The sequence below is a fragment of the Myiozetetes cayanensis genome, unplaced genomic scaffold, assembly GCF_022539395.1.
Source record: "Myiozetetes cayanensis isolate MyiCay16 unplaced genomic scaffold, myiCay2020 scf14, whole genome shotgun sequence".
Taxonomy (NCBI): domain Eukaryota; kingdom Metazoa; phylum Chordata; class Aves; order Passeriformes; family Tyrannidae; genus Myiozetetes; species Myiozetetes cayanensis.
The window spans coordinates 6,271,904-6,293,025 of record NW_026087048.1 but is presented as its reverse complement, the minus strand read 5'-3'; the positions used below and the strand labels follow the sequence as shown (position 1 = coordinate 6,293,025).

At 40.8% G+C, this 21,122-nt stretch overlaps 3 protein-coding genes across 14 annotated transcripts in view; 2 read left to right on the top strand and 1 right to left on the bottom strand.

Annotated features, from left to right (window-relative positions):
- Positions 1-6,322, top strand: part of RNF111 (ring finger protein 111) — a 48,628-nt gene extending 42,306 nt beyond the window's left edge. For 5 of the 10 annotated variants that reach the window (XM_050309841.1, XM_050309840.1, XM_050309843.1 and 2 more), the window contains 4 exons: positions 688-780; positions 1,707-1,802; positions 2,667-2,794; positions 3,348-6,322. In XM_050309841.1, the coding sequence (XP_050165798.1) occupies positions 688-780; positions 1,707-1,802; positions 2,667-2,794; positions 3,348-3,465 (435 nt within the window). In that variant the 3' untranslated portion in view covers positions 3,466-6,322. The remainder of the gene's footprint in view (positions 1-687; positions 781-1,706; positions 1,803-2,666; positions 2,795-3,347) is intronic. The other 5 variants (XM_050309844.1, XM_050309846.1, XM_050309845.1 and 2 more) reach the window with 3 other exon arrangements.
- A 733-nt stretch (positions 6,323-7,055) lies between these two features.
- Positions 7,056-11,951, top strand: CCNB2 (cyclin B2). Its single transcript, XM_050309875.1, has 9 exons — positions 7,056-7,155; positions 8,002-8,130; positions 8,206-8,331; positions 8,739-8,909; positions 8,993-9,151; positions 9,464-9,700; positions 10,508-10,648; positions 11,240-11,350; positions 11,653-11,951. The coding sequence occupies exons 1-9, from the start codon at positions 7,126-7,128 to the stop codon at positions 11,752-11,754; spliced, it is 1,206 nt and encodes a 401-aa protein (XP_050165832.1). The 5' UTR covers positions 7,056-7,125; the 3' UTR covers positions 11,755-11,951.
- Positions 11,952-13,473: 1,522 nt separating this feature from the next.
- Positions 13,474-21,122, bottom strand: part of MYO1E (myosin IE) — an 81,174-nt gene continuing 73,525 nt past the window's right edge. The window contains exons 26-28 of one of the 3 annotated variants that reach the window (XM_050309831.1): positions 19,390-19,594; positions 15,096-15,265; positions 13,474-14,565 (exon numbers count right to left, since the gene is read on the bottom strand). In XM_050309831.1, the coding sequence (XP_050165788.1) occupies positions 14,489-14,565; positions 15,096-15,265; positions 19,390-19,594 (452 nt within the window). In that variant the 3' untranslated portion in view covers positions 13,474-14,488. Of the gene's footprint in view, positions 14,566-15,095; positions 15,882-19,389; positions 19,595-21,122 lie in introns of those variants that run through there. The other 2 variants (XR_007628155.1, XM_050309832.1) reach the window with 2 other exon arrangements.

Sequence of the window (21,122 nt, the reverse complement as noted above, 5' to 3'; positions counted from 1 at the left end):
GTATATTAACTGCCTTTCAGGTTTCCTGTATGAAAGTGCTGGTGGGATATAGCACTGAACCCTGATACTGTGTTCACTGCTTATATCTCTTAATATGAAGGAGGTCAGTGGATGCTTGGATGTGGAGTGTATTTAGAGTTACCTATGACTTTAGATGTGAGTTTTGAGTGTTAATTATCTGCCTCTAATTTTGAAGTGTGTCTGAAGATGTTCTGTTGTTTTGGGTAAGATAAGAATTTTGGCTGGTTTTTTTCAGTCTAAGTATTAGCCTTGTTTCTTCTGTGATACTAAAAACTTAAATTTGAGAATCCATAGCAAGTCCTTTTCATAACTTCATGTGTAGCTGTTAGGTGTTCTGTTTACAGACATAGGTAGATATTTTTGGTGGTTTATACAATGTAGTTTGAGGTTTTGAGACTTGGAAATTGAGTCCAAGCAATATGTAATGCAGATGCGGAGAGATGATAATGGAGGATCTGGTCTCACTTTGTTTTGCTCCTGGTTATGTTTAGAGGGCTCAGAGTGGTGTTTGTGTTGTGCTTTCAGTTGGAATTGTATGCTCAGGCTGAGGAGTATAAATAATAAGTGAGTCAATGAAAGCAAAAGGAAATTAAATTTTGTGAAGTGAACAGTAAAATACTGAGACTGTTCTGAATAGGTTTAACTGAACATCTGCTGTTTGAATAGGTACCAGACATGGCGGGCTACCCTCACATCCGTTACATTTCATCGGGATTGGATGGAACATCATTCAGAGGCCCTTTCAGGGGCAATTTTGAGGTTTGTAATAGAAAAAACTAGATAAATGTCAAAATGTGTCATGAGGGAATATGGGGAGGGTGTATGGTAAAGCTAGTTCTATATATAGATATAAAAGAATCAGAAGGAAAATACCCTTTATTTCTGGAATGCCCTCACCACGGTGAACTGGAACAAGAGCACATTGAGCAGAGGGTCAGTCAGAGGAGCCCTGGAAAGTGCAGGCGTAGGTGGTTATTAACGGACAGGACATCTTGCTCTGCCCTCCACCCATCAGTAGGATGGGGTAGTCACATGATATATTGGTAGAAGGTGTCTCTGAATAACTGTGCCAGGATCCTCCTAGTGGGGCTGAAACTTGGCCACTTTAACAGTGCTGTCCTGTTATGTAGTGCAGGAATTGAAATGGAGTGAAGAAAATAAAACAGGAGAAAACAAGGAATCAGATGCAGAGAGTTAATGACCTAGTCCACTGAAAATCTCTTCAGTGACATCTCATGGTTCCAATAAACTCATTGCTGGAGAAAAATAAATCAGTCATTATATTTCAACTTAATCAACTCTTTTTTATTCTTCTAAGCCTTAATGACTGTTAGAAACTAAATATTTACACAGTGTATTTTAATTGCCTTTTCCTTATTAGATGCAAAAGTACATGTGAACATACTGATAACTATTCCTAGCTGACAAAATTCTAATCTTTTTAGTAGTAAAATAGTGTTTCCCTATAACTTGAAATACCAGGCAGTGTTGTGTGGGTTTTTCTACAGCAGCCATCACTTTTCCCACACAACATGCTCTTTTTGGCTTTGCCTGTATTTGAGTAAGTTGGGAAATTCTTGAGTTTGTCATTCTAAAATTGGAAATGGGTTAAAATAAAACTTAGTATTTTCTCAAGGTAGTTGAAATAGTAGTTTTTACACTGTTTATTCCTTCATGATTTTTAGGAGCTGATTCACTTGGAGGAACGATTAGGCAACGTGAATCGTGGAGCAACACAGGGAACTATAGAAAGATGCACATATCCACATAAATACAAAAAGGTGAGGATTTCTCAAACTGTGGCCTGTCTCTAATAGTTCTTTGAGCATGTAATAATGGTTGTAGTTAGCTTAAACCTGGAGAAATGTCAGCTTCAAGGAGTGCATGTTTTCTCTATCTTGAAGTTTCAACGATTGTAAGCAAAGCTTGCAATGGCACTTCTTTCCCAGGGAAAATTTAACATTTGTTCCTTAGATAAAGAGCTACTGTAATGTGATAAACAAAAGTGGTTTGATATGATTAACTTGTCCAGCAGTTATGAGAAGCCTTGTGAGCAACAAAATAACTACTGGTAATAGCAAAATTGTCAACAGACTTCAACAAGAACACATAAAATATTTAAAGACTTTAATTTTTGCAATAAATTGTTCCTGTGCCTGCTTGGTATGTATCAATTTTAACTCTTACTCTGATCACTGGGACAGTGGGAAGGTAGAGTTGAATCTGGTACACAATTTTGACAGCTGAGGTTGTCTCTCAGTTGGAGTTTAGTATATGATAATATAGAATCCCATCCACACTGACAGTTCTTTCACACTTGATAAATAGTGACTTAAGATGCCACACTTGAAAGGATTTTTTTTTTCTCTACATGAATGAAATTAAGATATTTATACATAGACAGTAAGGAAAAGGACTGGTTGCAGCAATATGAAATTATTCTATTCACAGTCCTGCAGACTTCTGTAATTAACAGTAGTTAAGTCTGAAATGTCTGAGTTTTGCTCCAGTTGCTGGTTCTTGATTAATTTTGTTTAAATACATTTGAATAAATATTACAAAATGTTTTCAAAGAAATATGTGTTGAATATGTCTCAAAAACAGATTTTACTCAGTTTGTCAATAATGTCATCTCTACTAATAAGGTAACAACTGATTGGTTCTCACAGAGGAAACTGCACTGCAAACAAGATGCGGAGGAAGGAACAGAAGAAGACACAGAGGAAAAGTGTACCATCTGTTTGTCTATCTTGGAGGAAGGTGAAGATGTCAGGTAAGTAGCACTGAATATCAGAATGTGATGTTAAACATTCTGGCTTTGACACCACAGTCAAATATGGCACACTTGCAGGACTGCCTGGGTGAACAGTTACCATTAATTAATGTTTGTTGTTTAGCTAATGAAATAAAACAAGTTGCAACTGAAAACACACATTGTTCAGTCTGTATTGTCTTTCTGTAGAATGTAGGTTATTTTATTGCAGTCTTTCATAAGTTGACTGCCTGTGTTATAACACGAACCCAAGCTGATACCCTGAATTAATCAGGACTGTCACTTTTAGTTTTTCTGGAGTTATGCTACTTAAGCTATAACAGATTTTAATCAGTCTAATACAGCAGAATCCAGTTGATGCTTGACTTCATTGAAGCCCATATGCATTTCTTCTTGGAACTAGACAGAATGGAAAGGCTGTGAAACTTTTGGGAAAGCGTGGACCTGCAGAAAGAACAGACCTGAGTAGCAAAAGCCGTGTTTTGTTTTTCCAGCATGTGTGTGAGTGTCGAAATGCTGCACTAACACTGATGTTTCTCTGTTCTGGTGACAGGCGCCTTCCGTGTATGCACCTTTTCCACCAAGTCTGTGTAGATCAGTGGTTGATTACTAACAAGAAGTGCCCCATTTGCAGAGTGGACATTGAGGCTCAGCTGCCCAGTGAAAGTTGACACTGCTTTCCAGAACTCTTGTCCTCCCGCTCGCTCCCTCTCATCCCTCCTGGTACTGCAGTCAACCAAAGATGGCATGACTTACCTGCGCAGATGTGGAACATTGAACCTTAGAGTGCTGGCTCTGCTACATGGTACAACTAATGCTAGACCTACAGTTTATTGTAGAAGACAGTTGAGTTTCAGTGTATTTATAATTTTTTTAAAATTTTTTTAGGTTTTACTTTTTTTTCTTTAAATTCATTACTGTATTTTTGCATGGTTCCTTGTATTGCATTTGTTTGCACATATTATGGGCTTTGTGACCCCAAACTTGCAGGCAAGATTAGCTGCTTTAGTAAGTAGAATTGTGTGGTCTCTTTTTTTTTGGTTTGTTTTATGTAGTATCAAGCTTTGAAAGTATGATTTCACTCATTACTAACCTCGAATTCCTTAATTTAATCAATCATATTTTAGTTTAAATGTATAAAGATCATCTAGAAAAGGATAATATTATGTATTGAGACATTCCTTAATTAGGAAAAAATGGCTGCTGTATATTTACAATATCAGTTCTGAGTCAAATAACATCCTTAATACTGGGAACAGAATATGGACTATATTCAGTTTGACTGATACATATAGCATACTCATCACCAGAGTTTTTGTCTGATCAGATTTTTGTGTTTGTTTTAAAAATTTCAGCACAATGCAGATATATTTGAATGTCAATATTAAACATTTAGACTGCTGTTCAGATTGTATTTATCATTTTCTTCTATGTCTAGAAATTTGAATCCCTAACTTAAATATATGCTGCTGTGAAACAGCTCTAGTGAACACTAAATGTTGATTTCAGTTAGCTGGATTGTAGATACTTGCAGATTGAAAGACTTATTAGGGAAATGGAAAAAGAGCTTAGAATCTGTTTGGTCTTCTGCTAACTTAAGTTGAAGTATCTGCGCACATTGAGAGTTGGTTTGTTTTTTTTTTTGTTGTTTTGGTTTGGTTTTGGGTTGGGTTTTTTTGGTGGGTTTTTTTTGAGGGGAGGGGTTGTTTGTTTTTTTTTTTCTTTTTGTTGTTGTTGCTGTTTGGGTTTTGTTGTTGGTTTGTGGGTTTTTTTTTAATATAAAACCATTCAGTAAGGACTTTAAGCTACAGGGTTTTTGTTTGGGTTTATATACATGCATTCATAGAATTTCTAAGGATTCCAGGCGTGTCTTGGGATTTTTATTAGATTTAAAGTTAATAAAGTTAGCTAAATCCACTTGTCTCTTGTTTTTATTTTTCATTAGTAAATTAAAAGCCTGTAAATTTCTGTAGAAACTGAGACACAAATTATGTGGTTACCTAGTTTTTGCCTTGATCATAGGTTCCCTCTTTATAAATTACCAACAGTCCATCACTGATTGAAGTATTTTCTATAGTTAAGATTTGCTGCATAATATAGTATATAGAATTAATAATGTACTAACATTTTGCCTTTGGAGGAGGTTTTAATCCACATCAGGATTCAAGTTGCTTCAACATTCTTTCACATATAATAGATTATAGTTTATTTAAATGTGCTCAACATTGCAAAATGCAAATGTGCAAAAACATTGGGACAGTATTACTGTCACTTTGGAAAAGATGTTCCTCGGGGATCATAGATAAATATGTCAATTAGCTTGCATTAAGCCACCTGCTTTGTAAGTGAATTGAATAATAAATACCTTCAGTTTCTCTTGTCTTTGTCTTTCATAATCAGATGATATGTACAATGGTTTACAGTAAATCTAGAAGATGAACTGTTATGTTTACACTAAAAAATGATCCATTTATAAATATTACCTTATCTAATTTGATGCCTGTTTCTGTCTGGTTCAAGCAGCTTCCTTTTTATTATTTTTTTTTTTTTTTTTGTCAACAAACTTAACACCTCTGGCACTGAGGCTTTTAGTGGAGAGAATTTTTATTCCAGTATGTATGTGATAAATGGACCTTCTCAAGCTTCCTTGTGTTGCTAGAACTGAACTTAAAACCACTTTGTGCTTGTAAATGGGGGATGAGGGAGAGAGGCAGCCCAGGATCTGACTGCTCCTGTGGGTTTCTGCTAAAGCTTTTGGACATGGTGGCTGTAGGAAATTCAAAGACTGGAGTTGGAGCTTCATTGCTAAAAATGAATAAAAGTAGCTGGAAGGACTGACCAGACACTTTGCTTTCCCATGACTGAAAAGAAGGGAAGTTAGTTGACTGCTAATGTTTGAAGACTGATATTCACTGCTAAAAGGTTCCAAGAAGGTACTTGAGAGACATGGGACAAAAAAACCCAGGGCCTCTAAAATAATAGACCCTGGGGTAGAATCTCTTTTGGCTTTGTTACTGGACAAAGAAGCACAGATTTGGGGGATTTTTTTTTTTAATTTTTTATTTTGTTTTTAGGAAATATTTTATGGGTCTGATTTGAGTGCGTGGTACTAGAGGTATTTTAGTGGTCCATGATTTGATTTATTAGAGCTACTGATACTGTCTTGCTTTTAAATGTATGCATAACATTGTAATGTGATGTTGAACACTTTTGTCAGGAATCACGGTATTCTGATCTTAATGCTATTGCAGGGGCTAAAAAGCTGCAGCTTACTTCTGTTCCGGAAGGTTGTGACTTAACCGTAATTTAAGAGAAGGAGAAAGATTAGGCTTTTCATTTTGAAAATTTCCACCACTTACTGTGCTTTATATGCTTAGATGCATTGCCTTAAGTTTTCTGCAGCATCTTTGACTTTGAAGATAAGATTCTCAACAGTATGCATCAAATTACTTTTCATATGAAACTCCATTGTCAAAAGAAATCCTTTTGTATGCAATAAATAAAATGTTAGACTGGTATCATTCAAAATCTGTTTCTTATGCAAGTTTTTTTTTTCCTTTGTCTCCTTTTGGTCTTGTAAGTCTTGGTCCTTAAACATTACTTTGTGTACATGTATTAAGTGTTACAGGTCCTAGCTAAGAAAAAGTTACTTCAGTGAAGGACTGACATGTAGCCCCAATTAATTAGGTGGATAAGCAGTCATGTGGAAGTTTGGAATTCAAAGCCAGTTTAGGGGGATTCAGAGGAATTGTAATTAGACTTTTCAGTCAGTTTAGGCAGCTGTTGTAGTGTTCAAGTCTCTGAATCTTGGGCCTCGTTATTAACTTAACTTAGTGAAATTTAAAGTGAAAGTTGTAACAGCTTGTTCGGAGTGGTTTCCTACAGGGCATTGTGTGAAGCTGCTCCTTTGAACGAGGTCGGTGTGCTCTGGGTGGCCCCACAGCTGCCACACAGAACCACCTTGGTGCGAAGCGCAGGTGCGCCTTCATTGCTTCGCGGGCCGCTCCCCAGCTGTGCACGGCTGCTACCTGGCCGTTACCCGCAGTGCCGCTGCTTCTGGGGTTAAAACCTCCTTTTTTGGGACCGTGGGCTGGGCCGGTCCTGAAAGCGGGGCCGCCCCTCCCCCTCAGGGCCTGGAGCCGGAAACGGCGCAGACCGTTTCCTGCTGGGGCGGGGCCTGGGCTGGCGGGCCAATGGGACGCGTGCATCGTACGAAGTTAGCCAATGGGAGGGCGGGCCGGGGTTTAAAGGGAGTCGCGGGCGGTGCGGCAGCGGCCACTGGTTCTGCTGCGGAGGGCGCGGAGCGAGTCCCTCACACCGCCCTGCCCAGGATGGCGCTACCCGCGGCGCGACGCGTGCCCGTGAGTACCGCACCGGGGGGGAAAGAGGAGCCGCGCCGCCGATCCACCCCTGGGCCTCCTTGCCCTAACCCTAACCCTCCTTGCCCTTCGGCGGCGCGGGGGCCACGAGCTGGGAGAGCGGGGGCTCTGCCCTGCGGGGGGTGTTGGCTCTCGGCGCTGGGCCCGGCCGGGACTCCGCGGTGCTGGGTGGTGGGGGGGTGCGGATGGGCCGGGCCGTGGCGAGGCTGTGTGGGCGGTGTGAGGGGCCCCACCGTGCCCCGCAGAACGGGCCCTGCCTCCGCATCGCTCCCGGCCTTGGCCGCCCGCGCTTCCCCCCGCCGAAGGGGAGCGAGAAAACACCAAGCTGTGGATGGGGGAGGTGTGGGAAGGGACTACAGAACCTCTTCTCTGTGGTGATCGTCTAAGAGTTTAAACTGAACTCCACGAAAGGCTTGAGCCCTGGTGATTTCTTCGCTGTGCATAACAAAGGGTATCAATTTTTGCGTATATAGCTTAGTTTTTAATTTATATGCCATATGTGTAACAAAAAACTTGCTTTTTGCATCTTCTTGGAAGTGCTGCTATGGTTACAAAGTGTGTAAGTACAATAAAGGGTTAAATAGGAAGTGAGCACTCTTAACCTTACAAAGTATGAGATCGGGTACATTTCTCTTAATTTTACAACACAGTTCAGAGAGTACAGTGCTCTGAAACCTGTATAGAGGAGACTTTCCTCTGAATGAATGTAGGAAATAAAAGCTGTTTGAGCAATGGATAGCAGGCACGGGGTGGTAGTGTGTAATGGAGTTGGGTATTGGCAAATCGTTAGTCTCTGACAATTAAGCATTTGCAATTTTACCGTCTTAGGTCACTAGAGGGATGGAGAATGCTGTGTCTGACCTTAGAAGTAAAGCAAAAACTCACCTTCCTGGCAGAAGGGCTGCCTTGGAAGAAATCGGAAATAAAGTTGCCACAAGAGGAACACGCCTAACCAAGGTAAAGGAACATTTGAAGTCTCCGTCTAGGGAAAAGTTGGCCCCACTGTATTAATAATAGTTGTTTTCACTACAGAGAACAGAATGCCCCAAAGCATCCATAAAACCCATGAAAGGACCTAGCAAGACCACAAATGGAACTGTACTGCATAAAGCTCCAGCTGCTGTGAATCAAGTCATTAAAGAAACTGTTGTTCCAAAGGTAGGAAGTGATGATTTCTGTTTTGATTTTTAATTTGCTTTGCAGCTTGGAGCTCTGACTTCAGAATAGTTTGTCTGTAGCTGTATCTCATTTCCCTGCTGAAAAAGCAAAGCCTCTGTACTGAGGTTTCGGTTTAATGCATGTTGTACTTACAGGATGATGTTCCAAGTGGCAGAACAAGCTGTTGAAGTACTGGATGAAGTTTCTACTTTAGCTGGCAGTTACTAGAAGGTCCTTAGGTTCTGTTTGTGTGATATCTCAGTGAAAACTTGCTGCACTACAGTGCAAGTTTGATTTCAACTTGTGTCTAAAGAAGTTGTGGTAGTAATTAGAGAAACACGGGAACAAAGGAACAGTGATACTTAAGCACTAGAGACATGTGTTAACAGATATGGGGTGTTCCTTAGGCTTTGTCTCCTGTCCCTATGGATGTATCAATGCAAGAGGAGGATTTGTGCCAAGCCTTCTCTGACGTGTTGCTCAACAATGTGGAAGACATTGATGCTGAGGACTCAGAGAATCCCCAGCTGTGCAGTGACTATGTCAAGGACATCTACCTGTATCTGAGAGAGCTTGAGGTACAATGTGTCACAGCTGTATTGCTGCCTACAGCGCGGGTTGACCTCCCTACTCACACAGCTCTGTCTCTCCCACCCCTCAGCTGCAGCAGTCTGTCCGCCCCCATTACCTGGATGGGAAGATCATCAACGGGCGCATGAGAGCGATCCTGGTGGACTGGCTGATCCAGGTCCACTCAAGATTCCACCTCCTGCAGGAGACGCTGTACATGTGTGTTGCACTTATAGATCGCTTCTTACAAGTAAGATACTTTTCGTGTTCAGATTAGAAGACTTACTCAGTTGCTGTGTTTTTAAATGGGTTTGGGATTTATCCTTTCTTTATAAATTTAAGAACCTACAAAATCTACTCTTTGTGTAAGAGCTACTGTGGTGTAGCATCTTCACTCTGAGGCTGCCGCCCTCTTTGAACCTGTCAATACAGACACTTCTGACTCAGAATTTATGTTATAAGAATGAGCACTGCTATACTGTTATAGTAAACTGATAAATTTGAATCTGTTTATTTAGCGTTTGACATTTTGGGTCCTACTTTTTAAATTGCTGTGTTGCAGAGTCATCCAGTACCTCGCAAGAAGCTTCAGCTGGTGGGTGTTACAGCGATGCTTGTTGCTTCAAAATACGAAGAGATATTGTGTCCTGATGTAGCAGACTTTGTTTACATTACTGACAATGCCTACACCAGCAGTGAAATAAGAGAAATGGAGATGATTATTCTTAAAGAATTGAACTTTGATTTGGGGCGGCCTCTTCCAATTCACTTCTTAAGAAGAGCATCAAAAGCTGGGGAGGTGGGTTCTTGTCCTTGTTATCTAGCACTTTTCTATATTTGTAAAGTCTATCAGGATTGCTCCTGGCAAGTAAGATCATGTGATCTTACTTGCCTTCTGCTTAAATGCTGCATCAGGAAATACTCAGCTCTGACACTCCACCGTGTGGAGTAACCACGGCAGTGTCACTGTGGCAGCCAGTGGCACTTCACCTTTGTATTTACTGGGGCCTGTGTTCAGTCTTAGTGGCACTAAAGATTAAACTAAACATACCTTAGAGCAGAACCCTTGCTTTTAATCTTTTTAACCCTGTTGATCAGTGTATTTACTTGTAAAACAATAGCAGTGTTGCAGTTACAAATAACTTTTGGTTGTAAATACTGTTATTTAGGAATCAAAAGATAAGCTTTCTCTTTGATCCAACCTTTTTTCCCCACCTCAGTAGTTACTCAGCTGAGCTGTCCACACTTGAAGTGGTCTTCCAACTATCTCAACACACCACTGGGTAACTCCATTGAATAAGGTTCTCCTTAAGTCATTTTGCCTTCCCCTCCCTTGGTGTGTGTTACAGAGGAGCACCTGTATCCCCACTTGGGCACTGCAGTACCTGATAACTGTAGTTTCTGTTAAAATCCCTCACTTGGCTTTGTGTGTAAATTCCAAATGGCTGCCAGTCTAGACTGACTGGGACTCTGGTCTGGATGTGCCTATTAGACTGTAGTAAAGATTTTGCTGACTATTTTTGTTTTGTTATTGAATACAATGATCACTTCTGAATGATTATGATAAAGTGAAACCTTGTGGATTAACAAGCTCTCAATCTGGTAGGCTGATGCTAAGCAACATACTCTGGCAAAATACCTGATGGAGCTGACACTGATAGACTATGACATGGTCCACCATCGTCCTTCAGAGATTGCAGCTGCTGCATTATGCTTGTCCCAAAAGATCCTGGGACATGACAAATGGGTAAGAATTTTAATCAAACCTGTGAGGAGTTTTTTCTTCAGTCAACGGAAGTGAGCCATTACAAAAAAGTACTTCAGAAAATTGTGTTGGAGTTGGTAATAATGGTAATAATGATGGTTCTCAAATGACAGTGAGATTTTAGTGGTATATTTCTTTTTCTACCTGCCACTATACATCAAGCTGTTCAACTGTCTTTTTCAATGTGAACACTGAGGTACGAAAAGATTTTTCTCTTGAAAGCACTGAGGTGCAAAGGTCACACTGTATATAAAGGTAGATGTTCATAACTCTTGCAATATATGTAACATAATGAAATCCTGGCCCATGAATAGTGAATTGTAATTCAGCTAGTGGCTACTCTTGCAAAAGTTGCTTCTTTTAAGATCCTCTGCAGTATAGCAGTATGGTCCTTGAAATGGGTATGTCCAGACTTCTGCGCATCAGAAGTTACTCTGGATCTGTCGTGTAAGCTGACAGCTACAGTTTCCAGCACTTGAGGCTTAGCTTTAAGCTAAGGGTGTTTGCTGCCTGAAGTGACTGAGCAGCACTTCCTCCTTCACAAATCTCAAGTTTCCTACTGTTCTGCTGCAGGGCACAAAGCAGCAATACTACACTGGGTATGCAGAAGACAGTCTCCTGATGACTATGAAACATATGGCCAAGAACGTGGTCAAAGTAAATGAGAAGTTAACGAAATACACTGTAAGTATAATGAGTTAAGTCCTCTCTTTAATGTTTTTAAAATGTCTTTGCTGCATATTGTGGCTCCTTAGGTAAATATTCTTTATGTTATCTTAAAGCATATGCTGGTCTGACAAGGCTGTGAGAGGCTGGTGCATTAGTTTTAACATCAAAACATTTTAGACTAACTGTGCTCTTGCTACTTTGAACTGGTTCACTTCCAGTCTTGTTTGCTTGTTTTCCAGACAGTCAGGCTAATTGATCCAAAATCATCTGCCTGAGCATAGGTACTGCATGTGTAAATCTTGTGTGTCCCTCTGCAGGCTGTAAAGAACAAGTATGCAAGCAGCAAACTCCTGATGATCAGCACCATCCCTCAGCTGAGCAGTGAGATAATCAAGGACCTGGCTGCATCACTCCTATGAAAACCCTGGGCAACCAAGGCCTGAGGGGTGTGTGTGCACTTTGTCTTGTCTGCTAAGGCAAAACCACTGCTCTTTGTACATAGAATTCTCCAGCCCTCCCTCAGACACTGCAGACTCATCCGGAAGGTGACGTTTTAAACTTGCTCTGTAAGTCAACTTTCTACCTACAAATAAAGCTCCTCTCTTTTCAACACTGAGTGTGACTCTCCAAGGTATTCCCTAGACATGTCTGCAATCTGCTGGCCAAGCAGGATATTTGACTAAATTGGTGATTGCCATAACTTGCAGTTAAATGGGGATGATTATTCTCCGTGGTGGTTTCCAATGAGAATCTCCAGGCTTTATATAGTGCGTTATATTTATTAACTTATTTTCACTCTTCAGGTTAGAATGAGCAGGCAGGCAGTTCATCTTTTTTTGGTGTGCCTTAAAGAATAATAAATATGTACTTTATTTCAGTGCCTTGGCCCAAGGAAGAAGTACACAGGAATTGATTTTTTTTTGTTTTATTTCTTCTTTTTTTTTTTTTTTTAATTGCCTTCAAATTAGGGGAATGAAGTAGGCTGGCTGGCTGGCTTTAACAGGTTTTAACTTTGCAAATCTTTGTGTTTAGGTCAGCATAAGGCAATGTGTTCTCTGTGTGCCTAAACAAAGAGAGCTAAGGTAGGATATTTTAAGTCTCCTGTGATTGCTGAGCAATGTGCAGGGGATGGAGGTGTGGAACTGTAAGGATGAGACCTTTTGAAACCAGCTCAGCTCTTAAAACCCACCCTACTTCTCAAACAACCTCCTTAGCTTTTCATACCTGTTCATTTGCCCACCCTCACCTCTTTCCTCCCCCAGCCCCCACTTCTCCAGTAAATCTCTGTGCCTGGGATAAGAGTCAAACCCACCATAAATTGATTCTTCATTGTCTTTGAACATTTTGCTTGCTTTCTTTGTTTCTAATCTAAATGTATCTTTGTGCTCACAAGGAATACAAGCATTTAAGTAATGCTACTTTTCTGCCTAAATACCTTATTTATTTGTTAAAAGGTCTGTAATTTACCTTTACTAATTTGATACTCTCCAAGTTACACTAAACTCAGTGCCTCCCTTCCAACTCCAACCATTCTATGATTCTTCCAGCTTCTCTTCATGAGTGGCCTGGCTCTGATGAAGGCAAAAACCTAATGCTGCAGAAATGACCTAAACCTCAGTGCTTCCCTGTGGGAAGGATGTTGAAGCCTACTGGGTTTTATCTTCTCAAGCAGGAGGCTTTTCTCTCCCATAGGATTAGTAAGCCTAGCATTTACTGCACATGCTCTTTTTGAAAGCTTGATCTCTTGTGTGGATATAATTCCCCCCTGGGCTGAAGTCCTAGTTTCTAGCTCTCAGAAACAGCTTCTATAGTCAGTCATCTCCTAAAGAAGATGGAGTTTGTGTGCCTAAATTAGACTTAGGCAATGGTTTAGGAGGGAGGAGGGGATTCAATACTTTTTTAGCTGTATCTTAAAGCTCACACAACTCCTAATTACCAACATACACAAGGGGTTATTTTAACTGCTCTTAACAAGAACAAAATGCAATGCACAGCACTTCAGGAAAATGATTTGGTTTGGAGAGAATGAAGGAGGGGTGCTTTGTCTTTAGGAGTCAGTGCAGTAAAATCCAAAAGCCACTGTTGTGAAGGGATCAGTTTTTACACGGAACTGAGAACAAAGTGCACAGAGAATAGACTTGTTGAGCAAACTGCTTCCTGTGTTTTATTTCATGGAGGTTCAGAAGGCAAAGCATGAATTCTGGTAATTGCAGGGCAAGCAACAGCCACTCTGGTGTGGGAGGCAATCCGATTTAAGCAATAACACTTGTGCTTTTGCCATTTAAAAGGAGTAGTGCAGATCTGTAAGTACCTGGCATAAAAATTCTATCAGTACTACTAAGAACAGTGGACTACTACATAATACATTCATACATGTTTTTGTTATACTCAGTTTTTATATACAGAATACAATTTCTTTCTATGCAGAACTGTACATTTATAGACACTTCTTTTAACAGGTAAAACAATAAACATAAAACCAACATGGGCCAGCCATATTATAATATAAATCTTGAAGAAGGCAACCTTATATAGCATACAGTACTATGTGGTTTTCTTTTTTAACTTCTTACAGTGCCTGTTGGAGTCCCTAAACACATCAGCAAACACAAACCAGTTCCATTACATCTCTGTACAGAATTACTTAAATAGACCATCACAGTAGTTTTTTAGATGGTGGTAATATCCCAAATGAATTTAAATCTTTTTGACATGTAGCAGCATACTTACCATATTCCCCAGAATGATCTGCATTAGAGGAAATGTGCATTTAACATTATCTTCAGTAGATATTTAAGAAGGTTACTGATATTCAGCTGAAGGCACTTATTAAATACACCCCTTTCTCAGTCCCTGGTCCCAGACTGTAAAGCACCTGTTTCAGGAAGATGGTAGGTTTCAGTATTCTTCACTTACCAGGTGTTTAAACCAGGTTTTAAATATAATAAATAATTGGTCAGTATGTCCATTGCTGTATGCTTCTGAGACAAAAGATCACAGTCTGTGCTGTGAGTAACTCTTCCTGCTCATGTACAACTTTACTGGGGAAAACACTGCTAAGAACAGCAAATCTTGGAAGAACAATGTCCTGAAGGCAAGGGAAAAGACCTTCAATCACTGGTAACTTCATGCCAATTTTTCTCTGAGAGTCTTTTATATCTTGGTGACATAATTGTTGGGAAACAGACCTTGTTTCCCTCGTAGTCTTCCCGTCCACCAGCCAGAAGGATCTGTAACAAAGACAGCAGGGTAAGTAGTCAGGCTCTGTGAGGCTTTTTGTTACAAAAAAGGTTGGTGCAGCCTTGCAAAGCTGTGCCTCAGTGAGAGCTTTCTTGGGAAGGACTGACATGGTTTGCAGAACCTGAGCTTGCTGATCTTCTGGCCACATGACTTTGTCTTAGTATGATGCTTTTGAGACCCAGAGCTGGAATTGGTTAATTACTTTTTAGTTCTTGTTCTGCAGCTGTGGCTTAGGCTGATGTTAATCTAGATGAAAGTCATCTGTGGTAGAAATACTCTGATCAAACTCCCAGCTCTGCAGTACCCTGTGATTCATGTTACTGATCTCTCTCGGACACTGTGGAGTGAACTGGTTTGGTTGGTGTGGGTCTGGAGGCTCCTCTGCTCCCTTAGCTATCAGAGAAATTTGCAAGGTAACTGTGGGGTGGCCTGGAAAGACTTGTCCTTCCTTCTGGCAGTGAGCCTCCAAGACTGGTGCTTAAATAACAGACTTTCTCCCCCCCCCCCCCCTCCCCCGTACCTTCTTTGATGATCTCAATCACGTCGTTGGCGTTAAAGCTGAGCTCGTCTGTGTCCTGAGCATCGTATGCGTACAGTGCCCTGCACTGAGGTACCTGAGGTTTGGGCTTGGGCTGGGGTTTAGGCCTTCCTCCAGCTGGTGGGGGGCGGTTTGTGGTCTGCCTGCGAGCACTGAGGGGAGAAAAAATGTGATGAATGTGTTTCAAAGCCTAGGACTTGAACCTAAGCTTTCTCAAACCCCCCTGTCTCAATTAATTTTAAAGAATATCACAGAACAAGAGAAAAAGGGTTTTCTTAAATGTCACAACAATTAAAAACAGCAATATGAAACTTCCCTGTGGCAGGAACAGAGTTAACCTTTCTTTTCTGCAGAAATAGATGGTAAGTACTTCCCAACAGCAGTTCAAATGCAGAGAAGTTTTAGTGCTCAGGCTGAAATGTAAGCAACTGTGCACATGCAGTTCATGCAGATCTTGGTATCTACACAGCTTAGGCTGTCTCTCCCCTTGCCCCAACGTCACCAGGGATTTAGTTCTCAGTATTTAAAAACAAAGTTCTAGCTCACAGGCTTGCTACTTTACCATTCTTGTGACTAAGCTGTAACAAAGACTGCATCTCTTTTAAGTTGCCTCAGACTCCAGGGCCATCTACGGACTTGTTCTGTTACAGCCAACTCTGAAGCAGCAGGGGAGATGCTGCACAAACTGTCACAGCTGTGACCACTCCAAAGATTAGGAAGGGGAAAGAGGGAAGAAATGCATTTTGCCAGCTCATCAGCTAATAAAGGCTGGAAGAGAGAACAGGTATTAGACTCAATATGTCAGTTTAAAATTAATAATCAATGTGCTGCATGACTAAAAATGGTGTAATGGTGGAGGAGAATGAACTATGATCATGTCATGTAGATGCCATGATAACATTACACGGCTTTTGCAGAAAAGGTTTACACGAAGTCCTAGGCTTAATTTTTTGCCAGTACACCTCTGTCTAGTTCTTTGTCCTGTGAGCTGCACCAGAAAATAATCTTTCAAGTATGTGTTATATATTGAGAAGTGAAATGCCCTTATCTAATATGGGGGAAATCTTCTCCTGCTCTGTAGCATTGTATTGACCTTTCCTGAAATGTATGTTGTGAAACCTGGACCTGTGTATGGAATTCATATACTATATTAAGGAATTCAGCACAAGTCTTGGAAAAGTAGCTCAGCTTTTGTGCAGCCACAGTAGAACAAGAACATCTTAACTGAGGTCTTCTGCTGGTGGGAACATGCTGGTTTTAATCTTGGTGTTGGACTGGATTGTTGGTACCAGTGCATCCTTCTTGGCAGCTTTGCTAAAAATTAACCGAATTCTCTCAGACACCATATCTGCTTATATATGGCTGTGGTTTTGAAATACTGAATTCACATGATCTGCTACCTTGGCTGGATGACTGGTTGGGATTAGGGACCCAACTGGCCAAGGGTGACAACAGTTTGCAGGAAGTGAGAAGTAGGAAATGCAGTTCAGTGAACGTGTGTGTTGTACCCAACAGGCACCACCTGCTATATTGGAATGTTACGCTCTAAGACAGGACTTTGCCAGGCCATTTTTAGATGTTCCTTTACCTCACACAGTAACATTCGTGTTGGTTGCCTACAACTGTGGCTCACTTTGAAAGAAAAAAAAAAAACAAAACAAAACTGAAAGAACAAAATAAACAACCCTTGTTCTCCAACTTCTTCTTCCCTTCTTCCTCAGAACTGTGAAGTCTTACTAAGTGCTCTTTTATCTTACACCTTGCTCTAGAGAAGCTTGGCTTCCATGAAATCCATCTGGAGGGGAGTGATGGACACCTGTTCCCTACTTGTTGTGGCTGCAGTTACTGCTGTGGCTCTTTGTTGGGGGCTTTTCTACCACTCTGAGTGTCCACAGTTACTGGTGACAACAGTCAGGATGTTCTAACACAGTGTGTTTCATTGTTTGCTCTTTTCCTTTCCTTGGACTACACTGACCATAGTTTAAGTGTTAACTGAGTAACAGAAGCTTTAATACTTCCAAATCATTCTTGTTAACTCCTGACACTGAAACAGAGGGCGTTGTTGATGGACAGCGACAGCACCAGGAACTGTGGTATGTGATGTAAATTATCTTTTTAATCCAACCTGATGGTTCCTATCATCATGTACTTGGTGGCTGCTGCATTTTACAGCAATGCATGTGTCAGTCACAGTTGCTGACAGAAATCACAAGGGCTTTATCCTATAGCTCATGAGTTTTTGTGTAGTCTCCAGACAAAGTAGAGTCTAATATTAGTAAAATAGCTTTAACAAAAGAAGGTGACATGCACTGAGAAAATTTCACCACTTAAAGACATGGAAGTTATTACAAGATGATGTCTGAAGGTGTTAGCATGTGCTGACACTATTGAAATTGTTAAAATAACTAGCAGTGGCCACTTGTTTCTGATTTCTTTCTTGTTTGAAGACTAAACAGAAAAATGCTCTTAATATGCTTGAATGGCTAATACTTGGTGCACAGTGGAGAAAAATGACTGCCATTAGTAAAACTGAAAAAGGCCTCTTTATGTGCCTAATTCTGCTCAAGGGCTCTTTGTGTTCAGGAACTAGAAAGATTCTACTTAGGAACGCTGTGCACTTTTGATACTCCAAATCTATCAATGGTGCAGACTTACGTATATTATTTAATTTCTGTGAGGTGTATAATGCTCACTACAAGCAACACTAAGTAATATGCTAAATCAGCCAGTTGGATCACACAGGAAAAAATGCTTAGGCCAACAGGAGAATTTAGTGCAGGGAGATTTTCTGTTGACTGACAGCTGAGAGTGGTCTGTTTATACAAAAAGTTCCTCTTGATATCATTAAAAATAAATTGGGGGGTTTTTTCTGCCTCTGAAGAACTCTCATTTATGTGGATCACTGGAGAAGGGTACTGAGCTGTTCCACATAATCTCAGAGTATTTCAGGTGTTAAGGGGCTGCAGGAGGTCAGGTGGAAACCTGGTGAAAGTTTGACTTAACCTTGTTTTCTCCCAGATTACCCCCAGTGCTAGTTCTTGCACATTTAGCAAAATGATTTGCTGTTAGGCCTGGGAGTTTGGGTCCCAGCTGACAGCTCTGAGTAAAAAGCACCATGACTGCTAAAGTGTCAGTAAGGAGCAACAACCCTCCCTGAATGGGGCACATCACTGCTGCGTTACTGCAGTTCACAGTGTATAGGAGGGGGAAAGATGGGATTCGTGGGAAACTTTTAAATACTTAGGCCCTTCCTTAGCCAAATTCATACTACAGCAGTGTCTCTGGTTTTACTTCAAACTTCTCCATCACCCCCAGGGGTTATGTGGTGCTCCAGCTGTAGTGGGAAGCAAAGACTCTGCCCTGAGTCAATCAGGGCACTGGTGCCAGGCAAAGCCAACTGCTGCCAGGGGTGTCTGCCTGCAGGGGCTCCCACTGTGCAGCAGGGAAAGAGCTGGTGGAAGGGAGGGAAAGGCAGGGACTGTTTGGAGGAAGAGAAGCTGAGGAGGACACTGAACTGTCATTTACAAGTAGAGTTCTTCACAAAAAAACCCCGAATTCCCTTTTGTTTCCCCCTCAGTGTTATTTGGACAAAGATGTAAGAATGACAGATTGTTCAACACAGTGGGGTTCTCCTGCATAACAAAGAGATATTTATCAGGTGTTTAAGAGCTGTGGAGTATAGACTTGTGTCTGCACTAACCATTACTCTGCAAAGTTACTACATAACACCTTAGCACAGTGGATTTTTATTCTTATCTGCTAATGTTACTTCCCTTGATTTAATATGCTCTGGGACAACCAGCTGTTACTAATTGTAATTTATCTGAGACTTGGTTCTATTAGAATTAAATCACACAAATAGGAAGTTATCAGCAAATTGCTTCTTTTAAACCACATTCTTCTGATTAGGCAGCAGTCTTTGACAGGTAAGTGACACTCAGATTCCCACTACAGTAAAGCTCCACTGATGTTCATTACAGACTGGAATAAGGGCTGAGTTAAAGCAGAAACTGGTAGGTCATTGGAAAACTTGAAGGCCTTAAAAATTTTAACATTCAAATTTAAGATATTAAACTAGAACTGCTTTACCTTTATTGCAAAAGGTCTATGATGGAATATGTGTTTGGAATCCTATGGAAGATGATGATACCTTTGAGTACAGCTCAATAGCACAATCTGGTCATCCATGTACAGTGTTATCAGTCACCAACAGTTTGGTGTGAAGCTATTAACAAAAAATGGACATCTTTTTATGAGATTCGATGTAAAATCTTACCCAGCTGCTCCTTGGTCAGGTACTTTCAAGAAATCCAAGCTTTCTGGTTGCTGTGAGATCCTGCCTGACCCTCCTGACATTTGCCGTGGCAAAGCTGGTCGTGTCATACTCGTGTACAGGTTTTTCGGAGTGGCCCATTGATTTCCTGGGACATGAGGATGGGCTGTGTGCTGCAGGGGATTTATTACTCCATTTTGCTGCTGACCTAGAAGTAAATAAAGTGTGAACACCTCCAATCCAAACTCCAGTTCAGTAAAGGTAACCTTTCCCCTGTGTTGATGGCTCAGCTCTCAGGTTCCACCGTCAGAGCCTCACCTACCACGGAACCCGAAAACAAATTCATGTTCAAATGGTGATTTATTCCCAGTTTCTGGTCTGCTGACGATCTGTTTTGGGTTCACAACTTCTTGGACTTGTGCTCAAGTTTAAGACTTTGGGCTTTCAATGTTACAAGCAAGCAAGAGGATTGGCTCTCAGCCAAATTCAGCTGTTAGTGGATGTGGTGCCACTCTTTAAAACACTGCATAACTTTTTATCCAGATAAGGGTTAATCTCAGTTGCTGGGAGTCTTTTCTTCTTTTTCTTGTGAAGTTCATACTCAGTCTACCACATATTCAGGGAATTTGATTGGGTTTTTTTAAGTTGGTATAACTACTTAGCTATTTTAATAAGCTGGGGGGGATTTAATTAGCTTTGTTTAAAAAAATCCACCTTGCTGCTACTTTGATAGTTGAAAACGAGTTTGAATTTTCTAGATGATGACATGGATAAATGTCATTAAATAAATAATTATTCCTCTAAATTGAATTTAAAGCAAACCCATGTCTCAGCTACTTTCAGGATCAGAGTCTAAGAAGCTTTGCATTCCTAAAGCCCCTACTGAATAAAATGGGAGCTAGGCTTATATTCAAAATTAGTTTAGTGATGTGGGTGACCCTGTCCTTTTTCCATTGTGATTATTAACAGAATGAATAGCTGTGCAGAGAGGAGAATTCATAATCGTGACACTGGGAAAAACTGCCTTCAACAGTATCTGCTTCTGATATTCTCTTGATACTGCAGCAGAGCTTAAGTAGTCATAAATAAACCTGACTTTGTAATGTACATCACAGACATTATGGTTACATAAATAAAGGTTTGGGTTCTTCTGAACACACATAACAGTCTTTTCAGCTACTGGACCATTGATTTCAAAACAGGTCTGAAAACAGCAGAATCCCTTTCAAATGCTCAGGGACAGTTGCCCAAAGTGTTACTGTTCACTATCTCTTTTTGCTGACAGGTCAGCTCCTTACAGTAATTTCCCACTTCAAGCAGTTCTTGCAGATCACACAGTCCTGAGGTTTGACTCGTACAGCTGTGAGGATTTGGAATTGTCTGGTTAATCTGGTGACTAAGACTGATCACACCCCCAACTTCCACCACTAGCATTGTGCTTCTCAATAAACAGCAACTGACTGAAAGAGAACCCTTTGTTAAAAAAAAAGTACTATGGGAGTGTAAGTAAAAAAAAAAACCAACCTCTTGGGAAACGTTGGGTCAATGGAATATTGTTCTGCCCTCTGAGTTCACAGGCAAAATTAATCATATCTCCCAAGGGCAGAAGTGAAACACCCTAAAATGACATCAGTCCTCATGCAGAAAAAGCCAGGCTGTTTACTGGCACAGCTGATCTGTCCCAGCACACACCAGAGTTGGTTACATGTTTAGCAGGGCAGGACAATGAGGCATAA